The 16,479-nt window shown below is 49.4% G+C and overlaps 1 protein-coding gene and 1 long non-coding RNA gene across 5 annotated transcripts in view; both read right to left on the bottom strand.

Annotated features, from left to right (window-relative positions):
• Positions 1–395: 395 nt before the first annotated feature.
• LOC146765893 (uncharacterized) lies at positions 396–5,572 on the bottom strand. The gene is made up of 5 exons (XR_014958862.1): positions 5,401–5,572; positions 3,174–3,304; positions 2,932–3,076; positions 2,616–2,790; positions 396–891 (listed from the first exon to the last, which is right to left on the bottom strand). It is a non-coding gene; the product is annotated as an uncharacterized LOC146765893 (long non-coding RNA).
• A 342-nt stretch (positions 5,573–5,914) lies between these two features.
• COL5A1 (collagen type V alpha 1 chain) overlaps positions 5,915–16,479 on the bottom strand; it is a 133,421-nt gene continuing 122,856 nt past the window's right edge. For 2 of the 4 annotated variants that reach the window (XM_021543582.4, XM_085594207.1), the window contains exons 62-66: positions 16,101–16,359; positions 15,643–15,755; positions 13,681–13,749; positions 8,330–8,563; positions 5,915–6,202 (exon numbers count right to left, since the gene is read on the bottom strand). In XM_021543582.4, coding sequence (XP_021399257.1) covers positions 6,056–6,202; positions 8,330–8,563; positions 13,681–13,749; positions 15,643–15,755; positions 16,101–16,359 — 822 coding nt within the window. In that variant the 3' untranslated portion in view covers positions 5,915–6,055. Of the gene's footprint in view, positions 6,203–8,329; positions 8,564–10,078; positions 10,244–13,556; positions 13,626–13,680; positions 13,750–15,642; positions 15,756–16,100; positions 16,360–16,479 lie in introns of those variants that run through there. The other 2 variants (XM_021543583.4, XM_085594208.1) reach the window with 2 other exon arrangements.

The raw sequence follows: 16,479 nt of genomic DNA, 5'->3' as shown, positions 1-16,479 counted from the left end.
AGCTGTGGGTCAGATCAATTCTACTCTTTGCTCGAGACATTAATAAAAACAAACCCAAGTCAAATCCAGCCTGGCTGGGAGAAGATGCAGGACAAAAAGCAGCTGAAGGACAAGAATAGCTCCAGCTCCTTTGAATACCATGAGAGCCTCACTCTACCCAACAATTTGCATATTTTCTCCATGCTAATTTATGCACAATCCTCTCCCCTCCTCATTCCAGCCTCCCACTTGGTCCTGCTGTTTCTGTCTCTCCAGGAGAGCTCTGGTGGCACTCAGGCTGCTCATTCCTTTGTATAAAACACCCATTCACAGCTTCTCTTCTTCTTTGCCAAAACTCACCTAGACAAGGAGGGGATGCCCAGGATCTGGTCTCTAAATTTAATCAGTGCCAACGGTCCTTTTTTGGCCATTTTTATTTTTGCCAGTCTCTTGTAAACACAGGATTTAAGGAGATGGGGGAGGAACACCTCTTGGGGAGGCGACAGCAGCAGGGGCATCCCAACCAGAGCTTGTGGAGAGGAAAAGCTGTGTTCCCAATGTGTGGGACATGGCAGGGTTGTGATCCTTGTCCTCTTTCCCAGCTCCCAGGAGGAACTGGGATGTGCTGGTCCCTCCTGGTGCAGCTCCAGGTCGAAGCAGGGCTGGGGGAGCTGTGTTTGGTGGGAGCCTCTTGGCTCTGTTCTCTATCCCACTCTTACAAATCACGTAGGATGGGCTTTTTTAGGGACAGCCAGTGCTCCATCAGTCAGATCACAAAATTCTTCAGGTTGTAAAAGAACTTAAGATGATCGAGTCCAACTGAAGCAAGCCAAGGGAATCCAAGATAAAAGGCAGGGGGGTCACTAGTCACAGAGCAGCACGAAGGGCTGGGCTTCTTCCTCCAGGGCAGCGCTGAAACCAAACCAAAGAACAGTTCCCATTTCTCAGGCAGACAGCAAAATCCCAGAGCAGCTCCTGTTTTACCCCTGGAAGCAGTGGGAAGCACATGGACACATCCTGGGTCAGTTCAGGCAACTGCTGAACCAACAGCGTGGTGAAAACTCTGCAGCCTTCACCTGCAATCCTCACACAGCAGGACAGAAACCCCAGCTCAGGGCAGAAACCCCAGCTCAGGGCAGAAATCCCAGCCCAGGACAGAAATCCCAGCTCAGGGCAGAAATCCCAGCTCAGGGCAGAAATCCCAGCCCAGGGCAGAAATCCCAGCTCAGGACAGAAATCCCAGCTCAGGACAGAAATCCCAGCTCAGGACAGAAATCCCAACCTTGGGCAGAAATCCCAGCTCAGGGCAGAAATCCCAACCTTGGGCAGAAATCCCAGCTCAGGACAGAAATCCCAGCTCAGGACAGAAATCCCAGCTCAGGACAGAAATCCCAGCCCAGGGCAGAAATCCCAGCTCAGGGCAGAAACCCCAGCTCAGGGCAGAAATCCCAGCCCAGGACAGAAATCCCAGCTCAGGGCAGAAATCCCAGCTCAGGGCAGAAATCCCAGCCCAGGGCCGAAATGCCAGCCCTGGGCATTTAGAATAAACCCCCACATGCAGGGCAAGGCAGAGCAGCAGCCCCAAGCCCTGCAGCCTCCCCTGCCCTGCTTTAAGAGCTGTGGAATCCCCACTGGGACCAGCTGCCCGTGGATAATTCCCACTCCCTGGGCTGGTGCTGCTCTGCTCCTCCCTGGGTGCTGAGCTCGGGGCTTTTCATCCTCCCTTTGCTGCTGCCTGAGGTTTGTGCTCCTGGTCCTGCCCGTGTAGGATCCCTGGGGTGGGGAGGGAGCTGCTGCTGGGATTTGGGATGAGCAGCCCCATCCTCAGCCCATAACTGAGCAGGTTTGGGTGCTCACACTCTGTCTCAATAACCTGCTGCTCTTTCTGTGGCTCTTGTAAAAATTCCCCTCGGTATTTCAGCTGCTGGAGTTACAGCTTTGGAGCTAAATCATGGACTTTGTTGTAGGAAAAGAGGTGAAAAATCTGCCAGGGCTCCTGTGTCTGGCAGTGCCAGAAACAGTCAGATCCCTCCTCAGATCTCTGTTTCTCCCTAATAGCAGATCAAAGCTTCCCTCAGCACTGAGGAATTTGCTGCAAAGTGATTGAGTGCAAATCACAACTGGTGAGACGGGGCTGGGCTCACCTTGAAGCACGATCAAGGTGCAAGTGAAGTATTTCTAGCTGGGTTTAAGTAAATAAACTTATTTTGCCCTCATTTCTTCCTGCAGGCTGTGGTACCTCTGCCTTTCTGGGCTTCATCTGGATGAAGATTTGGCCGTAATACCCCAAGATTTCCCAAAGCTACTCCTTGAAGTTAATGACAGACTAAATGACTAAAGATTAAACCATTTCAGGTCCAGCTTGGATGGAGCTGGGAGCACCCTGGCCTGTGGAAGGTGTCCCTGCCCATGGAACTGGCTGATCTTCAAATTCCCTTCCAACCCAACCCGATCTGCGACTTTGGCTCCTTCTCTGGACACATTTCAGCAAAGAATGAAGATCATCAAAGCAAAGAATGAAGCAAAGAATGAAGATCATCAAAGACCTTCTGCAGCCACAGAATGAAGGACAGAAGCTTTTGGGACACGGAGCTTGGCTTGGTCACTGCAGAGCTGGGCTGGTGGCCCTCACCCACCTGCAGTGCTCCAAAGGTCACCTCCTGAAGGTCCAGCACCTCCTGGAACTCCTGGAAATTCAAACACGACCAGGGCATGTTTGAAGGAGGCCCTGAGAACCAGAGGGACTCGGATCCGGGGGCAGCCACTGGTGCAGATTCCCACAGTGAATTCCAGAGGATCCTGGAGTGAAACCTGCAGGAGAGGAGGAGGAGCAGAGCATGAGCAAAGTGTCCCCCATGGAGTTTCCCTCCACACAGCAGAGCCTTGGGGACAAGAATGGGAAATTAGGGGTTGAGGAGCTCACCATGAAGCTGGAAAAATGTTTTTTTTTACCTGAATTGGGATGAAAAGATCAGAAAAACTCCTCTGGTGACTTTTCTGCTACTGTGGAGAAGGTGAAGAGCTGGTGGCCACATAATCTTCTCCTCCACATCCCAGCCACCAAAACCAGGTTGGATTTTTGCACTGGAATTTCTCACTGAGGAAAAAAAGACAAAACCCAACAAAGAAACAATTCCAGGCCTAGGATTTCTCCCCATGATGGGTTTGGATTGTATTTTACAGTATTTATTTACCTCTAAGCACTTCCGCTGCTCCTCTGATGAACTTTCCAAGCTCCACAGGGCAGGGGGGTCCTGAGGAAATCCCACTGCAATCAACTCCAAGAAGAGATTCAACATCACGGGGGTTTAGGTGGAACAGTAAACTTGATTTATTGAAAAAAAAATCTATTACATTTATTCCTTTATTACACAGGTTTAAAATATTTAAAAATAGCTCTTATGGGCATTACACTTAAATTTTATGACATGTTTATTGGACTTTGAAGAAATGTACAATACGGCATTTGACACTATATTTTAAAAAGGGCCTTATGTACTAAAAGTTGGGTTTTTTTTTTTTTCCATAGGTTTTATTTTTCTTATCAACATTTGTTCAAGTCAATATATATTAAGGGGAGGAGGGAAATAAAATTACACAAAAAGAAGGTCTGCAAATACAAGTAGTAATTTTATTGCAATATACCGTAGCTAAGTGGTCTGGGGGGGATCGGAACAGTTGGGAGCTCAGTACAATTACAACACTGTGGAATTCAACAGAGGAAATTTTTATTCTTTTTTCTTTCTTCTTCTTCAAGCAGAGAAATCAAAGGAAAAAAAAAAAAAAAAAAGAAGCTCCCTTGATGAGAAAATTGAGAACAGAATCCCATGACCTGGGCAGACACACAGGTGTGGACAAATATCAGAAATATCAGGATATGGCTTTGCTGGGATGTGCAACCTTTCCTGCCCTTCCCGCTGTTGCCAAGGTGACCGAGAAGCTGAATTCCTTATTTATTATCCTAAATTCCTTTTCACTGCTCTGCTGCCCGGAGTCTGCAGCTTTTAGGGTAGCACCTTTTAGGATTTATTTAAATTTATTTCCCTTGAGTGGGAGAGAGCACAGGAGAAGAAGGGAGAGGGATGGACACGGCTCCTCCAAAAAGCACCGCTGGCATCGCCGCTCCCTCCAGCACGGCTTTGCCTCCCTTCCTCGGATGCTGCTGCTCTCAGTTTGGGCAGGAGGGGAGAAAAAACATCATATATAGGCTTTTTTCACAGTAAATGTGATGTCTTTTCCTTGGTGGTGAAAAATCCCCCTTGAGCTGAAGAATAATAATAATAATTTACAAAAAGAACCCCACCTTGCAACAGTTATTTTCCAGCTGAGAGACCTGAAGAAGGAAAATGGGCAAGGAGGCAAAATTAATGGGAAAAGAAGAGGGTGTCAGCACGTCGTGAGCCGTGGAAGGAATAAAAAAAAATAAAAATAAAAGTGGGAAGAGCAGGAAAATTGCAAATTCCCCAGATTGCTGGGCGGGCAGCACCCCCACGGCTTCAGGACACCCAACATTAACATAAATTAGCACCACAAAGGTTCAGCCACTGAGGACAATCTGCTCTGCTTCCAACCGGGAAAAGACATGGATATCCTTGGGAAAACCAAAATAATAACAACAATAATAATAATAATAATAATTTAAAAAATTGTAAGGACATTTAATGCTTTTTTCTACATCCAAGGAAGGAGAGGAGCAGGATTTGGACAGAAGAGATAAGAAGGTGCCATGCATTTATCAGCAGTCAAAATCTGCCTGAAAGTGCCTAAAAAGCCAAGTGGGAGATTGGCCAGTGGCAGGGTATCCCCAGTGTTGTGTTAAAATTATCAGATAGCACCACAGAGATATGTAAAAATAACTATAAAAAGCACCTTTTTTTTCTTCCTTTTTTTTTTTTGGTTTTTATTTTTATTCTTGATATTCAGAGAGGACAAATGGATTTCCCCTGCCACTGGGATCCGCCACTGGGAATGGATTCAGGTTTAATTCTTATCATTTTAAAGGAATGCTGAAAGAAAAAAAGGAGAATTAATTTAAAATACTAAGCAAGTGGATGAAAAGGCAGAGACTCAATGCAGATCCTGCTTTTAGATCAGGGGATTTGTAGGGAATTTGTTAAAAAGTGGCTTTAATTTCCTCATTTTGAAAGGAATCATTGCAAAAGGCATCTGTGGCTCAGGGGGCTGGTTTGCAGCTGATCCTGGGGGTAATTCCAAGGCTCCAGATCCCATTTTGGGGCTGGGAAGAGGCAGAAGTGGGGACAGGAGCTGCTGTCTTCATTCCCAGCTGGAAGCTCGGCTGGGATGGGCTGGCTTTAATACAGACAAGGTCACTTGCATGGTTTGAAGGCGGAAACATTCCAACATATTTGAAATAAAATACGACACAAACATTTACTCACAAACATACAAAAATAGAAGCACCTTTAAGACACGGCAAGGAGATGCCCAGTGTGACCTTGAGTCAGCACTTTGGGAAACGTGGAATGAGGCAAACTCAGCGCAGGAAACACGGAAAATTCTGGAATTGGCTGTGGCATCTCCTTGCTGGAGCTGATCCAAACCTCGTGGAAGGCAACAAAACCCCTCTGAGGAGCTTCAGATCCAGGACTACCGGGACTTCAACATCGAGCTGGACACGAGGAATTTCAAGTTTTTTCCATTTTATTTTTTCCTTAGGAACAAACAAACGCTTCCTGGCGAGAAGAAGAAGAGGAGGAGGCAGGAGGAGTTTGCTGGAGGTGGGCTCAGCTCGGTGGCCACGGGGCAGCAGCGGTGGCAGCAGGGACAGGGCCAGGTCTCCATGTGTGGCTGTTGGTCATGAGATTCCATATCCATCCTGGGAATGGCTGGGGGGGCACAGAGGGGCTGGGGGCAAAACCAGGGGCACAACAAAATAGGTGGGAGGGAGGAAAAAAAAAATAATAACCCATCGCTGTCCAGTTTCAGACCGTGCACGTGACGAGGAATTCTTTTTTTTCTCCGTTTTTTTTTCTTTTTTCTCTTTTTTTGTTTTTAATTAAATGGCGCAATGAGGTTACGAGGTTGCTCATTTGGAGACTAGGTTCAGGTGGCTCTTTTAGCCCAGGAAGCAAGCTGGTCCCACCTCGAATCCAAATTTCTGTGCCGCTTCTCCGAAGTCATTGAACATGATGTCGACTATGGGGACCTGCTCCACTTTGGGCGTGTTGATTTCCAGGATGGTTTTCTGGTAGCCCTTCCTTGCCTGGAATGAAGGAAAGAGGAGCTCTGAGGATGCCTCCAAACCAACATCAGCACAATTTAATAACCACCACTCTGCTGGGAATGTGGTGTTGATTTTTCCTGGGTATCCTTAGACCCAAATTGGAGTCACCACCACCCAAACAAATTTATTTGGACGTTTAACACATGTGCTGAAAAACCCTCGGGAGATGCCCAGATCTTGGAGCAGAAGCAGATCATGACACTCTAACTCTGCTCCAGCACATTTCCAAGCTGGAATGGGAACCTGGAAAAACTGTGGCTGTGGAAGGGTTGTTTTCCCTCCCCCAGGACACACCTGGCTTGTTGGGCAAATGGTAGCAATTTAATTTGAATATATTAGTGAAAAGATCACATTTAAAGTTTGGTGGAATTCACAAGGTGCTGCTGTCTTTTTATCATGCTGTGGTGGCCACGGAGTTCCTTCCAAAATATAAATAATTATTGGAGGAGCAGAAGTACCCCCTGAGGGTGTACAAAGCTGCACAAACAAGAGAATTTATGGAGCAGCTTTGGGCTCTACCTTTCCCTGTGATTTGTGTGGCTCGGGAGAACAGGCTGGAGCACAGCTACGAGAAAGGGCTGGAAGTTCAGGAAAAACATATTCAAATTATGGGAAGAACATCAGCCCTGGAGCTCCTCTGGCTTCAGCAGCCTCCCCACTACAGCAGGACCTTTGGGGCAACACCGTGTGGGGCAGCCTAACCTCATCTCCACAATTCCTGTATTCCTCAATCCTGAATCATTTAGGATGGAAAAGACCTTTAGGATCATCGAGTCCAACCATTAACCCAGCACAGCTGAGCAATTGGATGGGTTATAGCACTCACTCCCAAAAAAGACATAAAAGCACCCCTAAACTCCTGGTGGAGTTCTCTAAATTCCTAAAGGGCTTTTTATGGGTCTAAGAGTCAGACTGAAATAATCTTTAATGTAGAGAATCAATTGTAAACCCCAAACTCCTTTAAGTAAATAAATAAATCTCAAATATCCCGCCTGTACTTTGGGCAGCACGATCTGCCAGGGTAGCAGATTAATCCAATTTATCTGCCCAAAAGGTAGAGGTTTTCAGGAGGCTCATCCACTTTAAAACCTGAAAGACGTGGTCCTCCAGCAACCCTGAGATTCAGAAGGGGAAGGAAGGAGAAGGCTCTTTTTCCCAACAACATTATGTCTGCAGGAGACACAAAAAACTTGAGGATAAATTTCTCCTGAGTGTTTCCAGAAGGGGGCTGGATGCCCTTTCCCTCTCCAGGAATGTGTTAAAAGTTCTAATATGATTTTCCTCATTGCTCCATCAGTAAAAAAAATCTGTTTGTGCCAGAACAGAAGCATTTCAATCTTAAATTATAAGAGGAGCTTTTTCTGTCAAACATCTCAATCTTTCTATCCCGTGGGCTCCAAGTGCTGCAGTTCCAGAGGGTGGGAATTATGCATGTTTTTACACCAGCAAGCTGGGGCTCAAAATAAATGCAGACAGCACCTGTTTTGCCAAATTTTTATCTCCTGAGGACAGAATTTTCAGAGTTTAAACCCAAATCAAGCATCCAAGAGGAGTTAGAAGGAAAGGGAGGAGGTGAGGCACCTTTGGAACCTGTAGCTGTGATTGTGCACCCCATGAGCAGCACAGCCCAGAACCTTCCTGGGCCTCCAAGAACAAAAATTCCAACCAAACCTTCCTGCTTTGCCTCTAAGAATTTTTGGAAGAAGTTACAAAGATTTAAACCCTACAAATTTCCAACCCATTGCTCACCTCTCCCCCCGTGAGGAATTGGGTGAGAACAAAAGCACAGGGAGGCTTTTAAAAGCAAGCAGCACTTTTAGGCAGATATTAATCAGATTAATTGGACTCCTGGAGGTGCTGCAGCTTCCCCTGGCTTCGAGCAGGATCACGGATTCCCATGGAATCATTTATTTCCAACTTAGAGAGGAACACGTCGATGCCTCCCGTGTTAAGGACAACCCCAAGCATCGTGAATTTGAGGGTGATCTGCTCTGGGGAAGATGGTGCTGGCCAAGCAGGGGAGGGGACAGAGGTGTCCCCAAGGTGTCCCCAAGGTGTCCCCAGGGTGTCCCCAGGGTGTCCCCAAGGCCGGGAGCCCCCACGTACCGCGCAGCCGTCGAGGGCCGCTCGGATGTAGGGGTTGTTGTCGTAGGACATCTCCTCGTCGTTGGAGCCCAGGAAGCGGATGGCCTTGTCGTAGCTGTTGGTGGTGGCATCGTGCCAGGCCACCGACTGGTAGCAGTTGTAGGTGATGTTCTGGCGGGCCGAGGCGCTCAGGAGACGCAGGAAGGTCATCTGCACCACCCCGATGGGGTTCCCGTCCGAGTCCACGTAGGAGAGCTGGGAGAGGGGGAGAAGGGACAACGCCGGGCAGTGAGGGACAGGGAAACACAGCCAGGGGCTCTGAGGGACACCAGTGCCACCAGCACAGACACTGCTCCTGAGCTGGGGGCTCTGAGGGACACCAGTGTCACCACACTGCTCCTGTGCCACCACAGACACTGCTCTGAGGGACACCAGTGTCACCACAGACACTGCTCTGAGGGACACCAGTGTCACACACTGCTCCTGAGGGACACCAGTGCCACCAGCACACACTGCTCCTGAGGGACACCAGTGTCACCAGCACACACTGTTCCTGAGGGACACCAGTGCCACCACACTGCTCTGAGGGACACCAGGGCCACCACAGACATTGCTCTGAGGGACACCAGTGTCACCAGCACACACTATTCCTGAGGGACACCAGTGTCACCACAGACACTGCTCTGAGGGACACCAGTGTCACCAGCACACACTGTTCCTGAGGGACACCAGTGCCACCACAGACACTGCTCTGAGGGACACCAGTGCCACCAGCACACACTGCTCCTGAGGGACACCAGTGTCACCAGCACACACTGTTCCTGAGGGACACCAGTGCCACCACACTGCTCTGAGGGACACCAGGGCCACCACAGACATTGCTCTGAGGGACACCAGTGTCACCAGCACACACTATTCCTGAGGGACACCAGTGTCACCACAGACACTGCTCTGAGGGACACCAGTGTCACCAGCACACACTGTTCCTGAGGGACACCAGTGCCACCACAGACACTGCTCTGAGGGACACCAGTGTCACACACTGCTCCTGAGGGACACCAGTGTCACCACAGACACTGCTCTGAGGGACACCAGTGTCACCAACACACACTGTTCCTGAGGGACACCAGTGTCACCACAGACACTGCTCTGAGGGACATCAGTGTCACCAGCACAGACATTGCTCTGAGGGACACCAGTGTCACCAGCACACACTGCTCCTGAGGGACATCAGTGTCACCACAGACACTGCTCTGAGGGACACCAGTGTCACACACTGCTCCTGAGGGACACCAGTGCCACCAGCACACACTGTTCCTGAGGGACACCAGTGTCACCACACTGCTCTGAGGGACACCAGGGCCACCACAGACACTGCTCTGAGGGACACCAGTGTCACCAGAGATGCTGCTTTGCTCGCTCAGGAACTTTTTGTTCTCCTGCTGGATGGGGTGAGGTTGTGAGCAAAAAATTTAAATCTGAAGAGGGCAGGGGGAAACAAAGACAAGGGGATTTCAGCCCTGGTTGCAAGAGGGTGGAAATTTGGGGATCTGTCTCAAGGTTAAGCCAATGTTGAGCTTATTTCTCCAGCTCTTGAAGAGAAGGCGAATTTCTGTGAGGGTTCAGGGCTGTATTTTCCTGTCCTGTCTGACACAAATTTCTGGCTGCTGGGGGTGTTTTGCTCTGCACACCCTGGGCTATTCCCCATTCTTTTTCTTTGGGTTTGAAGCAATCTTTGCATTGCATCTGCAGCAATGCTGGCCCTGCTGTTGAGGACTGGGCACTGCCCTGGTTGGAAAAGCTCTGCTCAGGGAAAAGGAAAATGGATTTGCTGCCCTGTTGTGAACACAGATTGTGAATCCCAGTCTTGCACACTGGGATTTGCTCCATTCAGCCCACCAGGCTCCTTTTTCTCCCATGCAGGAGAATGTATTCCTACAAAAAAAAAAAAAATATTGAAACCCAATCTCAGCACTTGGGGGATTCAGGATTTTGTGGGACTTTCACGGCCCACAAAATGAGATTTTGCAGGTATGAAGTGGCTGTGCTTGAGGTGACATCTCCAAACTACTGCCCTGGATGGACTGAGGGTTTCTTTAGAAACAACTGGGAACCAAACACAGGCACCCAACCAGCGTGGATTTCCTCCAGGTACCACGAACCCTCGAGCTGTGGTGCAGGCTGCAAACGGTAGAAGAGATTGGTAACCACAATAAACCACTGAATTAAAAGAGATAATCCAAATAAACAAAGATACCAACCGGTTGTCAGGATGCTGCTGCGCTGTCCTCCTGAGAGTTAAATGTGACTGACCAGGAGAGAGCCACGCATGCCAGGAGGAGCCACCAGAAAGCCACCAGCACGTGGAAGGAAGGGGACAAAAAAATGCCAAGGGCTTGTCACACACCCAGTGTGGCACTACTGAGCTGTAGGACCTTCTCTTATTTGGTTTTATTTCAAACCAACCCTTGTTTTACAGCCTGATTGCCTTTTAAGGGGTCTTTTGTTGTGCAGCCTGTGCAGATTTTGTGAAGCCCTGTCCCAGATTTCCAAGTGGAGCCACCAGGAGCTGCTTTTGTGCACGATGTTTGCTCAGTTGGGGAAAATCCAATCCTTTCCTCTTTTCTCTGTGCTGGCAGGTGTCCTGTGGCTGGGATGGGATGGGATGGGATGGGATGGGATGGGATGGGATGGGATGGGATGGGATGGGATGGGATGGGATGGGAGGCAGGCCTTGCCAGAGCTGCTGGGAATTGTGTGTAAGACACACAGAGAAAACATTTGCAAGCCTCTCATCCCTCTAAACACAGCTTGGCTGTATCCTGAGGAAAGGTAAGGAATTGGCTCCAAGGGCTCTGCAGCATTGATTAATGATGCTGTGGGAGCATCAAACCCAGCTGGTTTGGTTGTATTTCATATTTATTGCATCCCTCTTACTTCAGGTGTCTCCAGAAGAAAGGCAGCATCTGCCCAGCTGTGCAGTCCCAGGATTTATACGGAGCCCTTGGCAGCGTTGGAAATCTTCCCTCAGCTTTGGGGCTCCCCAAGGCACCAGGACCTTTTCCATGGAGTAACAGGAGCAGGGTTACACCCAGAGGGGAACTCAAACTCCTTTGTGATTCTGCCCATCTGCACACAAATTTCAGCTGATTTTGGACCCACAAATGTCTCCTCAATTTGCCAATGTCATGGTTCCAAGTACTGAGCGAGGCAAAATCAGAGCTAATCTTAAATAAATAAAAAAAATAAAACTTTGATGGCCTGGATGTTGGACTGTTTTGTGGTTTGCTTAGATAGGTCTTCCACATACTGGTGGCTTTTTTATTTTTCCAAATAGAAAAAGCAGGACAGGTGAAAAAAAAAAAAAAAATAGGCAGGAAAATGACAACACAAAAAGATGGAACAAAGAGCTCCAAGTAGCACCAGAAATGTTTTTATCTAAAAGAGAATAAGCCCTAAGCTCTAGGCTGGCAACTGAGCCTCTAACAGAGCTGGGAAAAAGAGAAGCAGGGGAGATGGAGAAGTGGAGGTACTTGGAACATGAACTGATGAAGTGCTCTGTAATTAAGCTATGAGTGCTGCCCTCCGAGGAGCCAGGAGGCTGAAGCCTGGGCTTTGCAGCCTGATTTGATGATGCAGAGAAGCCCCAGAAGCCATGTCCTCCTCGAGGGCAGAATCAGAGCAAAATGTGTTTTAGTGGCGATGGAATGTGGCAAACGTCGGGAAACAACGCAGGGCTTGGGTTGTTTGCCCTTTAAGGTGGAAGTTGGGGCACTGCAGGAACCCCCTGCCCTGGGGAGGGGACAACTCAGTGGGACACAGCATCTCCTGGCCCTGGGCAGGCTGGTTGGATCCATGGAATATTTGCCTGTTCCCACATTCTCCTGGTTTGACTGAGCTCGTTCCGTGCTAATTCTACAGGAACTGATGTGCCAGGGGGACAGTTCTGGGGCTTGAGACACAAGTGTGACATCCCTGCCCAGCACTGGGCCTCTGTGGGAATGACCTCCCCAAAATGTGCATGTCCTGTGACAAGGTAAGAAACCAGAGCTTTTCCTGGTTTATGCCTTGCTGACATCACGCCTTGTCTGACCTTAACACAGCTCTTCCCCCATGGAAAAAAATCCTTAATTGTGACTCAGTTAAATTCCTTTCCACTAAGCTGGGCTGGAAATCTTCCTTTAAATAAATGACTTTAGTTCTCCCAAGCTCTGGGGAGTTCCCAGAGTGGTTCATCTCCACATGGGGAACAAAATCCACCCTCTGGGGCAAACCTGTCCCAGAGAGGCCAGAGGTGAGCAGCTCCATGCCCTGGGTGCCAGCTCGGGGCTGGAGCAGCATTTAGGGACCTCTCAGCTCTTGGGGTAAGGCTGCACTGCTGGGGGACACCCAAAATGGGGACACCCAAAATGGGGGCTGAGGAGGAGACAGCAACAGCTCTCCCTGTGGGATGGAGCTCTCCCTGTGGGATGCAGAATTCCCCATGGGATGCAGAATTCTCTGTGGGATGCAGCTCTCCCTGTGGGATGTAACTCTCCCTGTGGGATGCAGCTTTCCCCGTGGGATGCAGCTCTCCCTTTGGGATGGAGAATTCCCCGTGGGATGCAGCACTCCCTCTGGGATGGAGATCTCCCTGTGGGATGCAGCTCTCCCTTTGGGATGGAGAATTCCCCATGGGATGGAGAATTCCCCGTGGGATGGAGCACTCCCTCTGTGATTGAGATCTCCCTCTGGGACGCAGCATTCCTCGTGGGATGCAGCATTCCCCGTGGGATGCAGAATTCCCCGTGGGATGCAGCACTCCCTGTGGGATGCAGAATTCCCTTTGGGATGCAGCACTCCCTGTGGGATGCAGCATTTCCTTTGGGATGCAGAATTCCCTGTGGGATGCAGCTCTCCCTTTGGGATGGAGAATTCCCTGTGGGATGCAGCATTCCCCGTGGGATGCAGCTCTCCCTTTGGGATGAAGCTCTCCTGCAGGGCTCCGTGCAGACAAACCTGCCTCAGACTCCCCAGGACACACCTTGAGTGCCAAAGCTCAGTTCCCAGTTCCCAATTCCCAATTCCCAGTTCCCAGCTCCCAGCCAGGCAGACTGGCCCAAGCCCCCCGGTGGGTTTGGGGTCTCTCTCAGCATTCCACCTTAAACACTCCCGGTGCCTGCGGGGGTTAGTCGGGCATGCAGAGGGCAGCGCGGCCACACCGAAGCAGGTGACAAGCTCTGATTGAGGGCCAGGGTTAGCCACTTACCAAGGACCCCCGCTTGTATTGACTATACCATGTGGAAGGCTGTTCTTTGGGCCAACGAGCCATTTTACTCTGTAAAATATGACAGGGGGTTAAAGGAAACAGCGAGCACCAGGATGCATCTTACCAGTTTACCGCGCTTGAATTCACTGAACCACGAGCCTGGGTTTTCCTTGGGCCAGGAAGTAATTCTAGCCTAGTTTGTGGACAGCAAGGAGGGAAGAGAGAAAGAAAAAAAAAAAATCAAAATTAAAAAGGTTGCTTTCATTCCAGAGTCTGCATGTCTTATTGAAACTGTCCAACTTGCTTTAAATTTTTCTTTTTTTTCAATCTTTATACATCAGTAATGAGAGCAGGAGGTGGCTCTGAAGCAGAGGAGATGGAGTGGTGCTGCTCTGGCACCAGCCTCCTTTGCTAAGGGCTGTCTCTGCCTCCTAGGAACTTGGGATGCAAATCCAGCAGTGGCAGGAAAATTAAAGGGGAAGACAGAGAGGGAAAAAGGAAGCATGGATGGGAAAAGGTGCATTGATCTTCGTGTGGAGGGCAGTGCTGGTGCTGGAGAAGCCTGGTGCCTCTCTAATGCCAAATCCAGGTGCTGCGGGGCTGGGAAAGGCAAAGGATGTGATTAAGGAAAAGCCTCTGCCTGCCTGAGGTGCTGGACACACAGCATGGAGCTCCAGGGACCCAGAGTGGCCTGAACAGGAGTGACCTGACCAAGGAATCAGCCAGCAGAGCATCCTCAAGGCAGCCCCAGCTCAGCAGCTGAGTCAGAGCACAAGGGAGGAGCGTGGCTGCTCCCTCAGCCTCCCACAACGCCCTCATTTGTGCTGGAACCCTCTCCAAAAGCAGCAGCCCAGCTGCAGGTGACTGGGACTGTCCTTCCCCTTGCAGGATGTCACCTGCAGAGCAAATCCCAGCGCTTGTGCTGGGGGAGGGATGAGCTGAGAGCAGCCACGGCTGAAACTCTGCTGTGGCTCACCACAAACCCATGCAGGATCCATAAGAAAAAAACTGGGATGCATAAGGAAAATCTTCTTCCATCCAAAGGGATGCAAAGAGCCACCACCCAGGGCTGAGGTGGTGCATCCCTCTGGATGGGAGAAGTTTTTCTTATGGATCCCAGCATGAAATTTGTATTTGAGGAGTGCTGCAGCTCCACAGATCCCCTCAGTGAACCAGCACAGCAGGAGCTCAGGCCCCTGCAAGATCATGGCCAGACTCTGCTTTTTGAGCTGTCAGATTTTGAGGAAAAACACAGTTCACTGATGCAAAGGAAGAGGAAATCCATCTCCTCTTTAAACAGCCCCAGGAAAAACTCAGGGAGGATTTATGTGGCGTGTGCTTTGTGCTGTGCTGACACACATTTCTGGTGGATGAAATGCAGCAGGAGAACAGCTCGGCTTTGTCACAGCTGGAGCACAACTGTGACACTGGCACGGCTCCCCCAGGCTGAGTTGTTGTGTTTCTGCTTGGCCAGGGCCACAGCTGGTCCCCAGGCAGCTCTGGAAAACAGAGTGCAGGGATACAGGACAGAAATGATGGGCAGGGCTGAGCTAAGAGCATCATCACACAAATAAGTGCATCAACCTCGTGCAGCGGTGCCTGGGAGAGCTCTGAGCCTGCCTGCAATCATTTAGGATCATTTACCCACAGGGAACAGCAGGAAAAATGACAGGAGGTAAACATTTATCTGCCCTGCCTGGAGACACAGGGAGGAGATGGGAATCAGTGGTGCTTGGGCATGCAGGCAGTGGAGCAGGGCTGTGGGAGGGAATGAGTTAAACAGAGCTCCCACTTCCTGCACCAACACACAGCCCTGCCTTGGACAGCAAAGTCCAAAAAATTAAGGTTTTAGCATTTATTATACCTGGGAAACCATCAGAGGTTTGTCCCAAATCACAGTTTAAATCTGATTTTCTCTTTGTCAACACATTCCGTATTATTTCAGAAGGTAATGCTGTGTAACAAAAGAACATTCTGGATCTTTGATCCTTCCTTGCTGCTGTGCAATTGGCTGTCTGTGAATATTGATATCAGGAAACCATCTATCACCAGGACAGAGGGGAAAGCAAAGGTGGTGAGCACTTACTCCTTCAGATTTCTTATCAGGGAAGATGCAGGTCTCTCCACCAGCTGTGAAATTACAGTAAACTTTGAAAGAGTCCCTGGAACACCCTTGGTTGGGATCAACCCAGTATTCACCTGGATGAGGGAAGAGAAGGGAAGAAAGGATCAGCTCAGAGGTCACTTCAGCAACCTCCTCACCTGGGATGTTTCACCTCTCATGGGTTATTATTTTTATGTAGCTTTTGGAAACTGGTCATGCTCTGGTGCCAGCTGAAGAAGGTTTTTCATCCCATATCCCCATTTTTAGAACAGAACATTTCAGCTGGAAGGGCTATCCAATGATATCCAATCCAGATCTACATATTCCTTCTCCACCAGCCACATCCCCCATGGACTCCCCAAATTCCTGCTCTTCCAACCCTCACTTCTGCATTCATCTGGAGACAGAATTCCCTCCATCCCCTCTATCCTGGGACACACCATCTGGGAAATCAGGGTGGCAGAGCTGCAGGTCCTTGCAGGTGCGTGCTGGGTTGTGCTGAGTGCCCAAGGGATGCTTCATCTGCTCGATTTCCAGTTTCAGGGAGTTCAGGGAGCCAAAAATCTCCTCCATGCCATCAGCATAGTCCATGTAGTTGTCAGCATTGCCATCATCCAGCAGCTGGCTGGCATCAATGTTCCTCCTGGTCCTCTTGGCAGCCTGGATGGGCAGGGGCTGGATGACTTCTCCAGGAGGACCCTGATTTTTGGGGAAAAAAAAAAAAAAAAAAAAGACACAACTTCTTATTCCATTGGGAAAAGGACATGAGAGATGGACAAAGCAACAACATCCCAAAATACACACTGGACATGGAAAACA

Source organism: Lonchura striata, chromosome 17 (genome assembly GCF_050655825.1).
Source record: "Lonchura striata isolate lonStrDom1 chromosome 17, ASM5065582v1, whole genome shotgun sequence".
NCBI classification, from domain to species: domain Eukaryota; kingdom Metazoa; phylum Chordata; class Aves; order Passeriformes; family Estrildidae; genus Lonchura; species Lonchura striata.
Note: the sequence above shows the minus strand (reverse complement) of the source record. Positions and strands in the feature narration are given on the sequence as shown.